General features: G+C 35.3%; 1 protein-coding gene across 7 annotated transcripts in view; it reads right to left on the bottom strand.

Annotated features, from left to right (window-relative positions):
* Positions 1-18,044, bottom strand: part of ADAMTS6 (ADAM metallopeptidase with thrombospondin type 1 motif 6) — a 336,979-nt gene that overhangs the window by 38,273 nt on the left and 280,662 nt on the right. For 6 of the 7 annotated variants that reach the window (XM_074202710.1, XM_074202713.1, XM_074202711.1 and 3 more), the window contains one exon: positions 7,723-7,852. In XM_074202710.1, the coding sequence (XP_074058811.1) occupies positions 7,723-7,852 (130 nt within the window). Of the gene's footprint in view, positions 1-7,722; positions 7,853-18,044 lie in introns of those variants that run through there. The other variant, XM_074202716.1, reaches the window with a different exon arrangement.

Genomic DNA, 18,044 nt, shown 5'->3' with positions numbered 1-18,044 from the left:
CATAGGGAACTTAGGGGAAGTTAATAAGAAGTTGATCTGGACTGTATCACCCGTATTGACCTCCAGGGCACTGTGATCAGGAAAATTGGCTAACCTTGAAGATTTGGACTGAATTAGATGAAGTTTGCTAAATTGATACTTACCAACCTTGCATTACTAATCCTAAATGTAACTGACAAAGCCAGTCATTAGATTTCTCTTTTATCCCTTGTAAGATGGGACTTAATCAAACACTTAATAGTTCCTATGTATTAGGTATTTTGCTAGGTGCCGGGGAAAAAAACCCACACTCACAAAAGTGAGGCAGTCTCTACTTTGAAAGATTTACATCCTGTTTGGGGGAATGCATATTCACAGATATAGGAGACATACAAAAATAGCAGAAGTGATGCTAGGAATTGAGAGTATGAGGACATCTTTTCTTGTGAAAGAGGTATACTTGAGCTTCAGATTCAAGAAAAATAAGGTTCCAATATCAGTAAAGCTGGTTGAATTACATTCCAGAATACTGAGAGAAGCTAAGTATGTAATTGCTGAGTTATTGTCAAGGACACAAGAAAAACTGTGAAAAAGAGAAGTACATTGGCAAAAGTAGTATTAATTACATACATATATTGCAAAATATAGGCTGATGATATTAATTTTAATTTCTATTAAAAAAAGTCTAGAATACTTCATAGATTCAGATTTAGAACTGGAAGGAAGAGACCTAAAAGATCACCAAAATTCAATACCCTCATTTTACTGTAAAGGAAACTAAGGGCCAGGAAGTGAAATGATTTACCAAAAGCCACATATCTAACAGGTGTCTAAGTCAGGATTTGAACTCAGATCTTCCCAGTTCCAAATCCAGTATGATATCCACTACAACCAAAGATTTTTCATGAACATATAGAAAGGGAAGCAGAAATTCCCATGATACAGCCTATGTTCATCCAGAAAACAAATTATACCAAATTTATCTTTCTTACCTTTTGTCTCAAGGTTGCCAGACATATCAATAGTTCAAGGAAGTGCCACAGACATAATAAACTTCGATTTTAGCCAGGCATTTGACAAAGTTATGCTAGTCTTGTGGACAAGGTGGAGAAATGTGGACTGGATAGTAGAATAGATAGACTAAAATTTAGTTAAATGACAAGAGTGTTGATTAATGTATTGATGTCAACTTAGAGGGAAATCTCAAGTGGAATGGCTTGGCGGGGTTAAAGTGTTTGGGTTTGCTCAAGATTTTTATCAATGATTAGAATGAAGGCATATGTGGCATGCTTGTCAAATTTACAAATGATGCAAAGCTAACAGGGATACCCAATATGCTAGATGACAGAATTGGGATCCAAAATGCTCTTAACAGACTAGAATTACTGGCTGAATCTAATTATGTGAAATTTAATAGGAATAAATATAAAGTATTAGCCTCAGGTTAAAGAGTTGAGTTGAACAAGCAGAGAATTGGGGCAATATGGTTAAATAAGAGTTTTTGTGAAGAAAGACATGAGGATTTCACTACACTTCAAGTGCAATATGACTCAAAGATGTCCCACTGCAGTCACAAGAGGCAATGCAATCTTAAATTATATTAATAGAAGTAGAAGATTTAGCACAAGGGAGGTGAGGGTTCTACTCTAATCAGACCAAATTGGGCATTGCTGTATTTAGTTTAGAGCCACTATTTAGAAAGGGTACTGAAAAATTGGGATGGCCTCCAAAAGATCCTGAGAAAGATGAGGAGAAAGGACTTGAGATTAAGTCATAAAGAGATCAGTTATTCTGACTCCAAACTATATAGTTTTACAATCCTAGCTAGAGGTTTGCAAAGAAACATCATTAGTTTTTAGAGAAGGGAAAAAAAAACTTCCTAACAATTCGAATTGTCCAAAGTGTAACAATGGAATCCCTCAAGATGGAAATAGGTTTCTGTTCCCTAGAGGTTTTCAAGAAAAAACTGAAGTTCTATGATTTCATGAACCAGATTTAACATTTCAAGTGAGGCTCACAATTGAAATAACTGAAGTAACTGAAGTTAGGTTGTCTTCCACTACCCAGTTCACATTCTGAGCTACACACTCTAAGAAACCTCTTACAAAGAGCAAGCTAAATCAAAGGAACTCAGAATGCTTCAAAATAAAGTAAAACATTGATTAATTACCAAAAACACCAGAAAGCCTCAATTACACAGAATTTTATCTCTGGTTTGAAATTATCTGAAAAAATAAGGAGAAATTTAAAGGAAAACATTGGGTTTTTATTTAAAAACAATGACACCCCCAGAAAATAGCCTAGAGTTAGCACAAAATATTTAGCTTGATCTCCAATATTACCTACACACACACACACACACACACACACACACACACACACACACACACACAGGACTACAAAATCATAATAATTGCTTTGATTATTAGAATGCATTGTAAGATACCTAACCATCAAAGAAAGTTTCAGATGTCTTTTTTCATTTATGTCTTAATTCATTTTGATGTTTGTCCTTTGTTCTCAGAGAAGACCATAACATCAGAGAGGTGATGCCATGACAAGCAATGGAATTGAATTTAAATGAGATGTTCTGCTAAGTCAGCAATCTCACTTTCTCCTCCAGAGCCATCTCAGGATGACTTTGAATGCAAGGCAATCAAGGTTAAGTGATTTGTCCAGGGTGGGACCTCTAGTAAGTATCAAGCATTTGAGGTTTGAACTCACGACCTCCTGTCTCCAAGGCTTGTGTTCTTTCCACTGAATTACCTAGATGCCCTTAACCCATTTTAGATTTTTAATGACTACTTGAAGCAAAAGAGATTTCTGTTTAACCTTCAGTTAAGTATAAAATTAAATTAATCTAATCAGAATATTTCATGTGGTAGGTATTTTAGTAATTGATGATATTTTACCATAGCAATTTTTAAATTAAAATAAAGAACATTCCTGAAGTTTACTAAATGTGGATATGCCAATTACCTCACCACTGGTAAACTACTTTATTGTTTTCATTACATTTAACAATTGTAGAAATCTTAGGACAATTTGAATTACTATACAAGTATAATATCACCATATGATTTTCCTACATGTGACAAATCCTGCATATTCAAACTAAAAAGTGATAAGTCAATTCTGGGTTCATTCCCTAGAGCAAATATTCTCTTAGTAATTTTCTATTAAGGTTCAGAATCTCTATTGCCTGATAATGACCCTTCCCTTTCCCTCTATCCTAGCCTACAGCATGAGCACTACCATTTCTTTCTTTATTTCTCAAGAACACATCTGGCTTGATGAATTATTTTTTAATCTAGATATGTCAATAGTTGATGTACTCTTGCATTGTAGTTAAAAGACACAGTGGATAGAGCACTGAATCTGGAGTAAGGGAAATCTTAGTTCAAATCCAACCTCAGATACTTCCTGACTATGTGGCAAGTCACTTAACTTCTGTTCACCTTAGTTTTATCAGCTGTAAAATGGGAGAACCAACTCTCATATGGTTGTTGTGAGGCTCAAATGAGATAATATGTGTAAAGTGAATAGTACAATGCCTGCTACATAGTAAGAGCTTAATAAATGATTGGTATTGCCAAGGAAGAGGGAATGACACTCTTCCTCAGTTTTTCAGTCTCTGAGCTCTTAGGTGCTTTCCCAAATAAATAGCATTTTTTTTTCACTTTGGCATGGGTAACTTTCTCTTGTTTGATTCATATAAATTCCTCTTACTTATTTCCTCCTATTCTTCCACTATTTTCTTTGCCCTCTATCCTTCTATTACCTTCCTCTGAAAATGTTTTATACTCTGCTAATTGGCAGATCATAATAGAACTAAGATATGCTCCCTTATAAAAATCTATTGCATTAAAAACTAACATCCAGGGGCAGCTAGTTGGCACAGTGGATAGAGCACCAGATCTGGAGTCAGAAGGACATGAATTCAAGTCCTACCTAAGACACTTAATAATTGCCTAGCTGTGTGACCTTGGGCAAGTCACTTAATCCTATTGCCTTAAATAAATATTTTTTTTTAAACAATGAGCATCTGACATAGAGTCAATGAATGTTAGAACTGGAAGGAACTTTAGAAATCATCTCATCCAAATATTATGGGGTAAGGAAACTAAGGATCTAATAAGTAAATTTATTTGCCTAAGATCACACAAATGGCTGGAGAAGAGCTGGGAATAAAAATAAATATTAGTTTCCTACCTAGGATTCTTTTCCTCTCTATTCAGCCAACATCTCCTTCCCTTTCATCTCCACCCTCCTCAAGTCTCCAGGAAGCTTATCTTGATTCACCCTATGGTTGCTGTCTCCAAGATGTCAAAATAATCAGTATGTTATCTTAAAAAATAATCAGTTGTTAGACAATGTGTAGACAAAACCACTAGTTCACTTGACAGAATTTCCTCTGATAAGTTCTTTTTGGTAATTAAGGAGATATAGTCTCTATGGAAAACTTATTGAAGGGTTGGACGAATCCATTTTTCTTACCTCAATCTTAATTAAGAACAGACATATGGGTGTTACAGAAAAGACAATGAGTTCATGTCATTTAAGATTTCATCCACTTTTAAGCCTATAGGTGTCCCAAGACTGAGACTGTCATTCCTAACAAAATATGTAGCTGAATGGTCTCTTGAGTATTTGGTCCATTGCTTATTAAGAAACCTGTTTTATAATTACATCCACTAAGAAAAATTCAAATAGCAAACTTTTGACAAAATGGATTTACTTAAAGAAAAAGTAATAGAACCAGATTGGGAAAGATTCTGTCACTTAATTGAAAAGCTTTACTATGTGTAGGGCATTGTGTGCTGGGTATACAAAGAAAGGCAAAGAACAATACTTTCTCTAAATGAGAATACAGTTTAATTGGGGGGATGTTGTGCAAACAACTATGTACTAATTATACACTGTGTTTGTGTGTGTGTATGTGTGTGTGTGTGATAAATTGGAAAAAATCAACAGAAGGAAGGCAATAGAATTAAGGGAGATAGGAAAAGACTTCTTGTAGAAGGTGGAATTGGAATTTTAGCTGGAATTTGACAAAAGCCAGGATTAATTACCATACATCCCTACAGAAAAAAAATTTAATATATTTGTGTACATAGATAAACATATTTTTTCTATTGGGACAAACAACATTTTCTTTTGAATACTCTTGTCTACTCTTATATGAAATTATAATTAGAACCAGGCTATCCCTTAGTATGTTAGTAAACCTGATATCATCCCACCCCTCTCCATATCCCTTTATTTGAGGATTATAGGAGGAAAAAGAATGGGATACTTGTAATTACACAAGTGATGAAAATGGTTTCTGAACTTCACCTGAATTTAAATAATTGATTTTAGCCATACTTATTAATCCAGGTTTTACAATCAAATTCACAACTCCTTTTTTTTTAACTATTTGGAAAACTAAAATCACAGACAATCCCAAAATAAGAGAGGAGAAAGACCAATTATCAGACTCCCAAAGGAAATTATAGGATAGCATTTGAACTTAAAAACCTTGGAAGCCAAATAGAGCAAGATTAACTAAGATCACTGATGTTTTAATGGAGTTGTTCAAGGGCCAAACTTTATACATAAAATCTTGATAGGGAATTATTCCCCATTAAGGGGAAAGACCCCCAAAATACATAGAAATATGATAAAAGTATTCCAAAAATGATGAAAAAAAACCAATTGAGCTTTTTTAGACATCTTTTGTTTTTACATATCTGGGGAGTTTTGTTTGAGACACATTTCCCAATATAATTTACATGAGAGAATCTGTGAGAAAAAAAACTGAATATTATTAACTCAACTCCTTTTAATACTTACCTATGGTAACATTCCTGTACTTTACCATGTCTGAGTTTGGGGAAATTCATTATGTATCACATTTCAAAAAGAACTAACATAGAACCATAAACATTTTTGAATGACTAGTTACTCCCCATCACCCCAGATCACTCTGTAATCTTACTCAATCACCAGTGTTCTAAACTCTTTGAAATTCAACAACTCAGTCAGTCTGCCTGGATGGTAGGAGATATTAAAGAATTTCTGACTTTAAACAAAGCACTTTTCTTGAAATAACTCTGTGGGTCAGGGAAATATCACCCCCATTTTATAGACTTGCAGTATTATCTCAAGGAAAATTTAAAGAAATGCAATAACCTAGTTCTAATATGAAAAAAAAAAGCGGAATTCTTTCTCTTGTCTAAAAAGCTGGGGATTTTGTGCAAACCTACCAATCTGTTGTATCTATCTTTAGGATAAGGTCAATGCCACATGGGAAAAACCTCCATTCTCTGTCTCCAAGTTCAGTGAAGTTTGGAATTAATGAATTAATGTATTCACTTTTTTTTCTTTTCTTCAGTTCTATGTTGGTAAAAATCAACAAAGCAAAGGCTAAAATTGGGGGTAAGGAATTTGTACCTGTTCATTGAGCACAATCAAAGGGACATGACTTTTGCACATGCTCCTCTATCTGACAGTTCTCACTTGAGAAAAATTCCCATGCAGAGTCCTAACTTCATGATCAACTTTCTCTTTAGTTCCTCATTAGGTCTCACATGTTGCCTTGTTTTCCCTCCCAAGACAGACTTCTTTACATTTGTAATTATACTACTACTACTACTACTACTACTACTACTACTACTACTACTACTAATGATAATAATAATAATAATAACTAACATATAGTGCTCACTCTGTGCTAGGCACTGTGCTAAGCAATTTACAAACATCTTGGAAATTAGATGCTGTTATCCTCATTTTATAGAGGAGGAAACTGAGGCAGAGGGTCAAATGACTTGCCTAAGGTCACACATTTAGTAAGTATCTGAGGTCAGATTTGAATTTAGGTCTTCTTTCAGGAAGCTCTATCCATTGTGCCATTTAACCACATCTAAAAATTTGTAAAACTTAGGAAGGATGTCCTATTGAAAGTAGGCTCTATTTTGTAACCACAAAATCCCAAATCTCATGTTTCCATGGGCTGTCTGTCTCTTTATAGCTCTTTTAATAGGTATTTCTGATCACCACCTCTGCAACCATACTAGCACAGGATTAACTAACTGAAGGAATCTGCCAATTGACCCTCTAAACATGCATCAAAGATGGCAACCTTCCACTATAAAGGTGTACTGCCACAAGATGGCAGAGCTTACAATGGAAGGACAAGAAAAGGCAACAACAATTCTTTGCTGGGATTCTGATCCTTAGAAGAAATCTACAGGATCTCCCAAAAGTCCATGAATTTTAGTTTTTTTGGTTTTTTGGTTTTTTGCAAGGCAATGGGGTTAAGTGGCTTGCCTAAGGCCACACAGCTAGGTAATTATTAAGTGTCTGAGGCTGGATTTAAACTCAGGTACTCCTGACTCCAAGGCCAGTGCTCTATCCACTGAAGTCCATGAATTTTATGACTATCAACTATCTTTTTTTAGGATACAAAACTGGAAAATAAAGGTATGTGTTCCCCTCCTTGCCTCTTGACCACTGCTCAACTGGCTATAAATTCCTAAATATCTACCTTAGAGACCACTGTCTGTGATTTATGATCAAACTTGAGTCTAGAGTCCAGGAAAAGGTGAAATTAAATTGTTTCCTCCTTTTGTTTGCTCTTCCTTACCCAGTCTAATTTATATTCTCTACAAGAAATACACTTCATAAATTATTCTCTGTAGAGGCATTTAATATCTTTCCTTAGTTAGGTGAAGAATTATTATATTGTTTTGTACTTACTCAGGTGGGCAAGGTTCAGTGTTGCAAGCTCGTTGGTTTTCTGGTGGTTTTCCATCAGGGTCACAGTAATTGTTCTGAACAATCGAGTTGTCATCTAACCTTTTACACACCACCTCTTGCTTCTGGATACCTTGAAAAGAGAGATACTATTAATTGGAATGTAATTTTGCTTTCCACCATGTGCTAGGCAATCTCTCCTGAGGTCCCTGAATTCTTCCTGTGGTTCAGAATGGGTTTTGAAGAGAAATCACCTCCCTAATATAATTTTGAGCAACATCACTGGACTAGAATTTACTGTTCTGATTTCAAGTAAATAGTAGAGATTATTTGGAAATTTAGGCACAGGCTGTTCATATTTGCATATTCTTGCTCCCTCTTACCCTTAAAGGGAAAAATATAACACAATGTATCTGCAACTTTTCAATGAAAAAGCACTGGAGAATATAGTTCCATGCAAAATTATTGATCATATTTTGGCTCAAATTAAAATAGTAGTATAGAAATTATTATCTGATTTTTCTGGAACATATTCCAACAATTTAATGTTTGTAAACAGCAGAGAAGGGGGAAAAAAAGCACACATCACATTCCATTAATATCACCTCTTTTATGGCCTCTTTCGATTTATAGAATCCTATCTCTGATGTTCCATGAAAGAATTGAATTTTAAGACAATCTTTTGATTTAATCATTCCAACAAGGAGTCAAGTAATGAAAAGCCAGTGTCTTCATGGAGATTGAAAAGTACATGATGTCAATGCTTTAAAGATAACCAAATATCAGATGTTAACTAAGTTACTTGTCTATTGAATCTGATTGACTTAGAACTTTTACAGTTGTGAAAGCTGGACATAAGTCTTTTGTACATTAGTACCTCAAAGACACACCCCATTCTTTAAAAATATTTTATGTGACCCACTCACCACAGAAAAATCACCTGATAGAAAAATATTTGAGAAAATTAAAAGCACATGATGATTTTTCTTAATTTGTAAAACATTTTATAAAGCAAATAGTTATTTCTCAACAACTTGTTTAAAGTAAGGGCTTAATTGTATTATGAAGCAAAAGTCCCTGGTGACTATATTTTGGCTCAAGTATTATCCATGATGTCCAAGAATCCAGAAGTTGTAGAAACAAAAAAGTGAGAAAGTCAAGATATCAGACAGGAGCAAGTCAAATACCACAAAAAGGGTCACAGTGGCAGTGTGTTACTCCTAAAATTGAAAGAGGGGGAAAATAGCCCAAATCAGCTAAAAACTATAAGGCTAAATTACCTTAAAAGAGACAAGTGTTGTATTAGCAGCATCTAGCAAACCATAATGTCACACCTACCTTATCCCCACACAATCCTTCAGTTGTTTCAAAGTCCCCAGAAAAACAGAGTTTGATTCTTGAAACTTGATCTCTCTGGATGAGAAACTGTGGGCTAAAGTGCTAGGCATCAAATACTTTCCCCTAAAGCCCCAGCACAATACTGGAAATACTGTTTGTCTGGAGTCTGTAGGTCCCCAAACCTTCCCTTACTTGACTGGACCTGGGCAGGCCTTGGCCATAGCTCCTTTATAACTTAAGCAGAGAATAGGTAAATCTATCAAGCTCACCAGGCTAGCTAGGCTAACTCCCTGTGGCTCTTGGGATGATGGGGGAGATAAGTTTAAGGAGGTAGTTTTTATGGTCTGCAGGACCTTAAGGCAATAATCATAATAATAATAATGATAATGATAATAAGGTTGCTTTGTCAAACAACCAACTTAACTAAATGGCATAATATACTAAGTATTGACTCATGTCCTTCTCTCTTAAAGATGTACCAAACATCTCAACTTGGGCAAAGGCAGCTTGGAAATTTTTAGTTTTTATAATTTAGATTATTTTTGAGGGAAGATATGACTCACCTCAAGCACATCTCTTAGCAATTCACAGATGTTCTACACTATTCATCAGCTATCTCTCCACTGTGTCATCCCAGTGGGCAGATAATTCACTAACTCCATGGAGTCCACCTTTTTTAGACAGATATCTCCATTATTAGTCATATGGACATTAACTATGAACTGTCACCTTAGGTCAAACCAATGTTCCATACTTATGTGCTCTTAGAGGAGGAGAATGCAGAGGAGTGGGGACTAACAGAGTAATAGAGCAGTTACTTCTCATGGGAAGGTGAAATTTTGCCTTAAAATCAATCTCATCAAATCATATTTGGGACCAGAAATCTGGAATGTGATGAAATTCTATCCATTCTGGTATCTCAGCTATTCTTTATAAGCAGATAAATATGTCACGTCACTGCAGAAATGGGACTGGTAGCACTCGATGTAATTTACCATGCCACAATACAAAGAATACGTCAGTGCCCTCAATCTAATAAAATTACTCTTCTCTCATTAAATTAGCACAGATGTAGAACTAGTCAAATTTGACCAAATGAAATGATCTTTTAATAAAAAAGCAGGGTCTCTATAAACTCTACTAAAGGACAAGATAATGAAGATGACAATTAACATTTATTAGTGTTTTAAACTTGACTTACATGATCTAATTCAATTCTCAGCATAGCTTTTTGACATTGTTCTGTAGGAATTATCCCAATAGATGTTGAAAAATTATAGTTCCTAGCCTTCTTCATAGTCAAGAAGGGATTGCACCAATGGTCTAAGTGACTTATCCATGGTCACATAGTTAAGTATTGAACCAGGATTCAGATCCAGGTCTGGGGATCAAAGATTTAGAACTGGAATGGTCTTGGAGATAATTCAGTTCAAACCTTCAGGAATCTGAAGTCCAGAGATATTGAATAATTTCCCCCAAGTCACATAGGAAGTAAGTGAGCCAGGAAGGAGTCCCTCAGATTCTAAATTCATTGTTCTTTCTACTCTATTACATTGCCTTTCTGACTATTGATAAATAAAAATAACATTCAAATATGGGGAAAAATACCATGCATAGTATTTTGGACAATATTTTAATATTCCCCTGATATACATACATATTCTGATTACTGATTTTAAGTAAAATTTTATATTGTTATTGCCTTTTCTTAATAAACTTTTTGTACATACACACATGCCAATAGTAACATCAACTAAGAATTTTGGGTTCAGAGGTTGATGTGGGCAAAATTTCTCAATTAGGGTGTTTATTGGTTTATTCATTCATTCAATCATATTTCCTGAATATTTTACCATGGCAAACAATACTATATTGATAATAATAAGCTCAATTGATTTTTGGTCATCCTTTAAAGGTTTTTAAAAACTAGAGAAAGCAGCAAAATCTTTTGGTCAGCTCTCACTACTTAATTTTAGAAGATTATTTTTAATTACATTTTCCTTCTAAGTTTTCAAACAGCCAGTTGATATGATTCCATGTTTTATGAAGCTGCATTTTTCTCCCTACATTCATCTTTTATTAATTTTCTTCTGAAATGGTATATTAGACAGTGTGGTATTTCACACTCAAGAAGTGACTGAACCAATAATCTATTCCAAGTCTACTTATGAAAGGCTCTGAACAATCTCCCTCCAACGCCACACAAATCTCCTTCCAGCCTCTATTCCAAACTTGGCAAAGCTATAGGATTCTTTTCTTAAAGTTACCAGAGCAAGAGGAAAACACTTTAAACCATGCCACCTTATTAGAGGAGTTTTTAAGCACATGCTTCTGGATTAAGTAACATTCAAGTTTTAGTTTTAGAAAACTAGAAAATACAGATAAACTGGAAATAATGTAAACTAAGTTATGAAGAGAAAAAATATGCAGTTTAGATTTAAAGGTCCTCTAGAATCTTTACCCATCTTCTTGTATGTGGCTTCATTTAGAGTGATCTGAAAAACATTGCTAAACAAGCTGATTTAAATCCTTAAGGGAATAATTACAACCAGTTACACAGAAACAGTGTGCTTTCAGATCTACAGATTTATAGTTTATAGTAAAAGACATAAAATGTCCTTCTGACTGGTCAGTGCAAATTTAATAGAAAACAAACTCTAATGGTTTAATGTCCATATCCCCCTAGAGACATGCAGACATTCTGGTGAAATCAATTTCTAAAAAGCCTGCATGACTTCAAGTAGCTGAATTTAAAATTACATGGGGAACATTTTATTCTTAAGTGAAACACCTGCAATTACAGGTGTGCAAATTTGGTGTTTGTTTTGAAAATAACTTACCACCACCCCCCTCCAAAACATGGTTTCTGATTATAACCATTCATTACAAAAATGTCATTATGGATCTAATGAATCTGACAACAATAGATCTGATTTACATGTTTCTTATAAAGAATTTGAATAGACTAAGTTGATCATAGGTAAAAATTTTTTGATTTTCAACAAGAAACTGGCACATATTGTCACTTTATAGGTTAGCATTTGGAGAAACATACATATACACACAAACATATATATATATATATACATACACACACATGCGCACACACATAATATATATGGTGGTTGATCAATAAAAGCACTAAAGGATTATTAATTGGTGGTAGGGAGGGAACTGGTACAACTATTGTCACTTCATAGGATAGAGTATGGAGGAACACAAATAGACACACAAACATATATATGTATATATATATACACACAATACATATATTTAATTTTCTTGAATCAATAAACACTTAAGTATGTTGTTTGACACCAGAGATACAAAGACAAAAATTTCCCTACCTTCAAGAAGCTTTCATTTTTGCAACTGTGTGTGTGTGTGTGTGTGTGACAATGAGGATACATAAAGATTTATACACGATGTGTGAACAATTACATCAAGGTAAGAGCTTTAGGGTAAGGGAGATATAAGTAACTTGAATGTAAAAAAGAAATCTCACCTCTCTGAAATGTACTTTTATATAAACTAAAACAAGAAGTTCCCAACTTTGCATCTCTATTCACATACTAATATTATTGCTTTCATTTTTCTTAAGCCTTTTAGAATGAGTCTTCCCTAATGGAAGTCAAATCTCATTGAACATTGGATGGAATCCTTCACATGCTGAATTCACTAACATGATACATCTATGGTGCACATTGATTTTTTTAAAAAAAATAACAATCCAGGGAAGAAAGTCCACCCCATAGCCAACTCTAGGTAACGTTAAGAAGTAGAAAAAAGACACTGGAGTCTGACTCAGACCACCCTTGTAATCCTCTTCAGTACTGACTCTCTCCCCTCTATTTAGCCTCCAGACCTTTTTCCTCTTGAAAGGAAAGCAATCTGAAAAACTCATTCACACATATCCTTTGAAATATTGCACTGCCAGACATCAGAACCATTACACAGCCAGGTCACTTCATATCTACCCAAGAAACACTCTTCAGAAAAGAGGCAAAAACCAACCAGCCAAACAAATAAAAAAAACATGGGGGGGGGTGTCAGAAGCTTGTATAAAAAATATAGTTAGTGGCTAGGACAATATTAACTTGCTTAACTATAGTATCTAAGCAAAGTAGCCAGCAATCAAGTTAAACCAGCTAGCCAGAGTAATACAAGACAATGGCCAGTATCATTACTTTAACATAAATCTCCAATGCCAACAGCATCCAAAGAAAGATACTAGAGGAAGTGGAAGGATGGGGAGTCTCATTGCTCTTCCCTTTCATTGTTCAGAATTTGACTTTCTGTGTTCACAATCATTTCTGATCTGCAGGGTAAAGTCTATCTGCCCTGAAACTGATAGCTAGCACATAAGAATCAATTCCATCCCTGCCCCCCCACAAAATCTGCAACCTTTTGTTTTACTCTTGAAGCCTTCCCTTCTACCTTCCCAAAACTTTACTTTCTGTTCTATGCAAAATGGTCTGGTGCTAGAAAATGTTCTGTATTCTAATAGCTTTTAGATAGAAAGAGAAGTCACTAAATGGATTTTCATTCTTCTTGCCTTTTTCATGTCTCTAATCTTTAGTTTGTTGTTGATGATTTGTTTCAGTCATGTCTAACTCTTCGCTAACTTATTTGGTGTTTTTCATGACAAAGTTACTGGAATGACTAGCCATTTTCTTCTCCAGCATATTTTGCAGAAGCAGTAACTGAGGCAAACAGGTTAAGTGACTTGCTTAGGGTCACCAACTAATAAGTATCTAAGGTTGGATTTTGAATTCTGGTTTTCCTGATGCAGAGTCCAGCTCTCTATCCACTGCACCACCTACCTGCTCCCCATCATTTGTCTATATTTCTGGTTCCCCCATATATATTTATATATATATATATATATATATATATGCAGATATATAAAGTGCATATTACATATGGGTATATATGGAAGTGTGATGAATGAATATGCATATTAGACACAGAATTTTAAAGATTAGCTTCTTATTTCAGCCCCACCACACATTTCATTACATTGCTCTTATTTTATAATCTTTGATTCTTTCTTGCCCTGATCCCCATATACTTAAGAACACCTATCCTCCCACTGTACTGTATTTATTTGGCTCCTTATAATTTGTCTCCATTTTTCTATCACTTCCCTCTAATTTAAAGATTTAATTACCAATCCCCATTTGTGTCTGGCCATATTCAGTTACCTCCCTCTCTGGTACTTTCCATGAACTTCTTTTCTCTTCCTGGACTCACCCTCTTTCCTCCAGTCTCTGTTTTCTCTCCTCCCATCATAATTTCTCTTTCTGTTCTTTGGTCACTTCTCCACCTTCACACCCTTCACTTCCCAATAGACCAAATTTGAAAAAGAAAGATCTTCTGGGATTCCATTTTTCAATAGCACCTGTGTTCTTCCCAATGTGAGATATAAGGAAAAAAGCAGCCTAGGTGTTAAGAGGCAGACACAGACACTAAAGAGCAATCAGCCTGAGGCTTTCAAATACTTTTGAAAGGAAATCCTACTGAGAAAGTGTTCAAGAAAAAGCAAGATCTGTTTTGTTTTATTAGATGAAAACAAAGTGTATATAAAAAGTACACAATTTATGTCAGAAGTCTGAGACTTTAAGGCAATTATGGTTATTGTTCATCAAAGTTTTCCTTTCAATCATATATGGGAACTATGTGGCAGAAGAGGGAATATTTAAGGTCATGAGTCTTAATGCTTGTTCCTTCACAAGCCTACTGCAATTTTCTTGGGAATTTTTTTTTTGCTCAAAACGGAAAAGTACTTTATCCCAGTGTTATATAGAAGAAGAAAAATAACAACTTTGTATACAATTGTCTCATTGTCAAAGTTTTTTTATATGTTATTATCTGGCAGACAGAGCATGCTAAATGGTGATAACACTTGTGACAGATGTTAAAGAAAGGAAAAAGGACCTGTGATCATGTAAATACCATTAACATAACAGGAAGCATTCACTGCTTTGATCTTTACCTCCTGCAAGCCTTTCAGTGAATGGATATACTGTATGTCTAAGTCTAGGCTTTGGTCACATTAGGGGAGGAGAAAAACCTCTAATGCAGTAGCAATGTGAATTGATGATAAAAGGAAAAACAGAATGGATAGTTGAGAGTGGAGTGCTTTGATACAAGACTCGCCGCCTAGACTCTGGGATGCGAAATTTCAATATATGGATCGTGCAACATACAAAGTCACTGAGCAGTGATCAGGCTGATCTTCTTTTAAGATTTTTCTATTAAGTGGTTGGGAATGCCAGGCCAGAAATAATTTTTTAAAAAGTTACCAGAAACCTTATGGTAGAGAAAACTTTAAAAAGATTCATAAAGTCAAATTATTAAGAACATAAACATTCAAGGAGCCTTAAAAAAAATAACTAAATAAATTGTCATCAGCTTCTAGAGCCCAGAATTAGGCAAATGTATAACTTTGCATATTAGAGCCAACCCTCTCAGCAGGGGTAATGTTACATGAGAATGGAGCCAGGTGCAGCTCATGGCTACAGGGCCTAAGGTTTCAGGTGTTGTTATTTTCACAGGGCCCCTGCCAGTATGGGGCCTGGTGCAACAACTAACCCCATATGTTTAAAGGCTACTCCCTCTATGGCAAAATATTCTGAGATGAGAAGGAGGTAGGAGAAGTGGAAAATGAGTTCAATGATAATGTATGCTCCTAATTCAAGAAGTGACCTTAGATTTTTAAGTCTAGAGATATCCAGAGAACAATAAGAGAAACAATTTAAATTCCTATTCTTTCCATGCATAAAATCTTTACTTAAAAGAGAATATCATATAATTATAGCAGTGCAATTTATATCTACAATTGATGAGAGAGAGGATAAACATTTTTTAAAAAGGTTCCATAATCTGGAACAACCCAAAGCCCAATTGTATTATCCCATATAGAAAATGAAAGGAATAGATGCTACTGATAGCAGAGAGAGCACTGAACTAGGATTCATAGGAAGATTTAAGTTAGTTAAAACTGATCTCTAAATCCTTCGTATCTCAAAGTAAAAAAAAAAATTGGCTGATTTTGTTGCACCCTATGGTTCTAGTATTCTAAACTCTTTTATAGTATTAAGACACTGCTTTGAAAGATTATGAAAGTTACAAGAGAAAGAATCATTGAGTCATATATTTTAAAACATAAATGGTGATAAAAGTACTATCTTGTAGTTACATAGAGCTTTTACCTTTTCAAAGCATTTTCTTTTTTTTTTTAGATTTTTCAAGGCAATGGGGTTAAGTGGTTTGCCCAAGGCCACACGGCTAGGTGATTATTAAGTGTCTGAGGTTGGATTTGAACCCAGGTACTCCTGACTCCAGGGCCGGTATTCTATTCACTGCGCCACCTAGCCGCCCCCCAATTTTCAAAGCATTTTCATATACATGATGACAAAAACTGTATTATCTTCCCCTCACAAATCTAATTCTCTTCTGGATTTCCCTATTCCTTCCTTCTAATCATCCAAGTTTGCATCCTCATCTTCATCCTTACTTCCTCATTTTCTTTTACCCTACATATAGTCTGGGGTCATTTCTAGTGATCTATATCTTGCCACTGGACTCAGATGGTTTTGAAAGAGAGAGTGAGGCTGGTGACTTTGCACAGCTGTCCTTCACTTAAATCCAATTTATTTGCAAGTCATGCCATCAATTTCCTGATGTCATGGTCCTCTTTGAGATAGAAGGTCAAACAAAAACAGCAAAATAGGCAATCAGCTATAAGTTTTAGCTATGTGATATAGTGGATAAAGCATCAACACTGGAGTCAGGAGGTCATAAATCCAAATCTGACCTGAAATATTTTATGTTTACTAGTTTTGTGACCTTGGGCAAGTCATTTAACTTTGACTGCCTCACATCCAGAGTCATCTCCAGTCATCCTGATTCATATCTGGCCATTGAAGCCAGATGACTCTAGAGGAGAAAGTGAGGACAGCACCCCCCTTACTCAAATCCAATTCCCTTGCTTGTCATAGCATAGTATCACCTCTATGATATCAAGGGCTTCTTAAAGAATGAAGGATAAGGGGTGGCTAGGTGGCACAGTGGATAGAGCACCGGCCCTGGAGTCAGGAGGACCTGAGTTCAAATCCAGCCTCAGACACTTAATAATCACCTAGCTGTGTGGCCTTGGGCAAGCCACATAACCCCATTTGCCTTGCAAAAAAACAAAATCAAAAACCTAAGAATGAAGTATAAACATTATCTTACCTATTCTACCTCTACTATATGTCTCATATCCATCCCCTTATCTCCCCTCACAAGACCACCATCCTAGTTCAGGCCCTTATTCCCTCTGGCCTAATACTATTCTAATTGTCTCCTAATTGAGTTTCCTATCTCAATTGTTTCCTGCTCCAATCCAATTTCCACATAGCTGCCAAGATGATATTCCTAAAAGCTAGTATGGTCATGTGTCACTCCCCTTAAAAAACTCCAGAAGCAACTTATCATCCCTTCTAAGATCAAATGTGACATACCCCTTCACAATCTGGCTCCAACCTACCTTTCCAGGTTTCTTGAACATTATGTCCTCCCTACTCCCTCCAAATAACTGGAATATTGCCAAATTACTATCTAGTTCTTCCTCACATACAAACATCTATCTTGTATCTCTATGCTTTTATTGACTGTCCCCTTTATCCTGAATGAACTCTCTTCTCTCTCCACCCCTGAGAATGTCTAGTTTCGTATGGTCATCTCAAAGCAACACATCTTTCTTGAAGATTTTCTTGATCCCACAACTACTTGTACTTCTCCCTAAAATTATCTTGTATTTAACCTTATAGATATGATTAGTATCTACTTAAACTGTGTATTTTTTTCCTTCAATAGAAGGCAAGATTTTAATTTTTGTCTGTTTCCCCATTATACAGGGACTACCACATAGTAGGTATTTAATAAATGTTCATTGATTAAATTGATTACTTTTGCCTCCTCTCCCACCCACCCCCAATATG

This window comes from Macrotis lagotis, chromosome X (assembly GCF_037893015.1).
Source record: "Macrotis lagotis isolate mMagLag1 chromosome X, bilby.v1.9.chrom.fasta, whole genome shotgun sequence".
Taxonomy (NCBI): domain Eukaryota; kingdom Metazoa; phylum Chordata; class Mammalia; order Peramelemorphia; family Peramelidae; genus Macrotis; species Macrotis lagotis.
The sequence above is the reverse complement of the archived record's forward strand: the minus strand, read 5'-3'. Positions and strand labels throughout refer to the sequence as shown.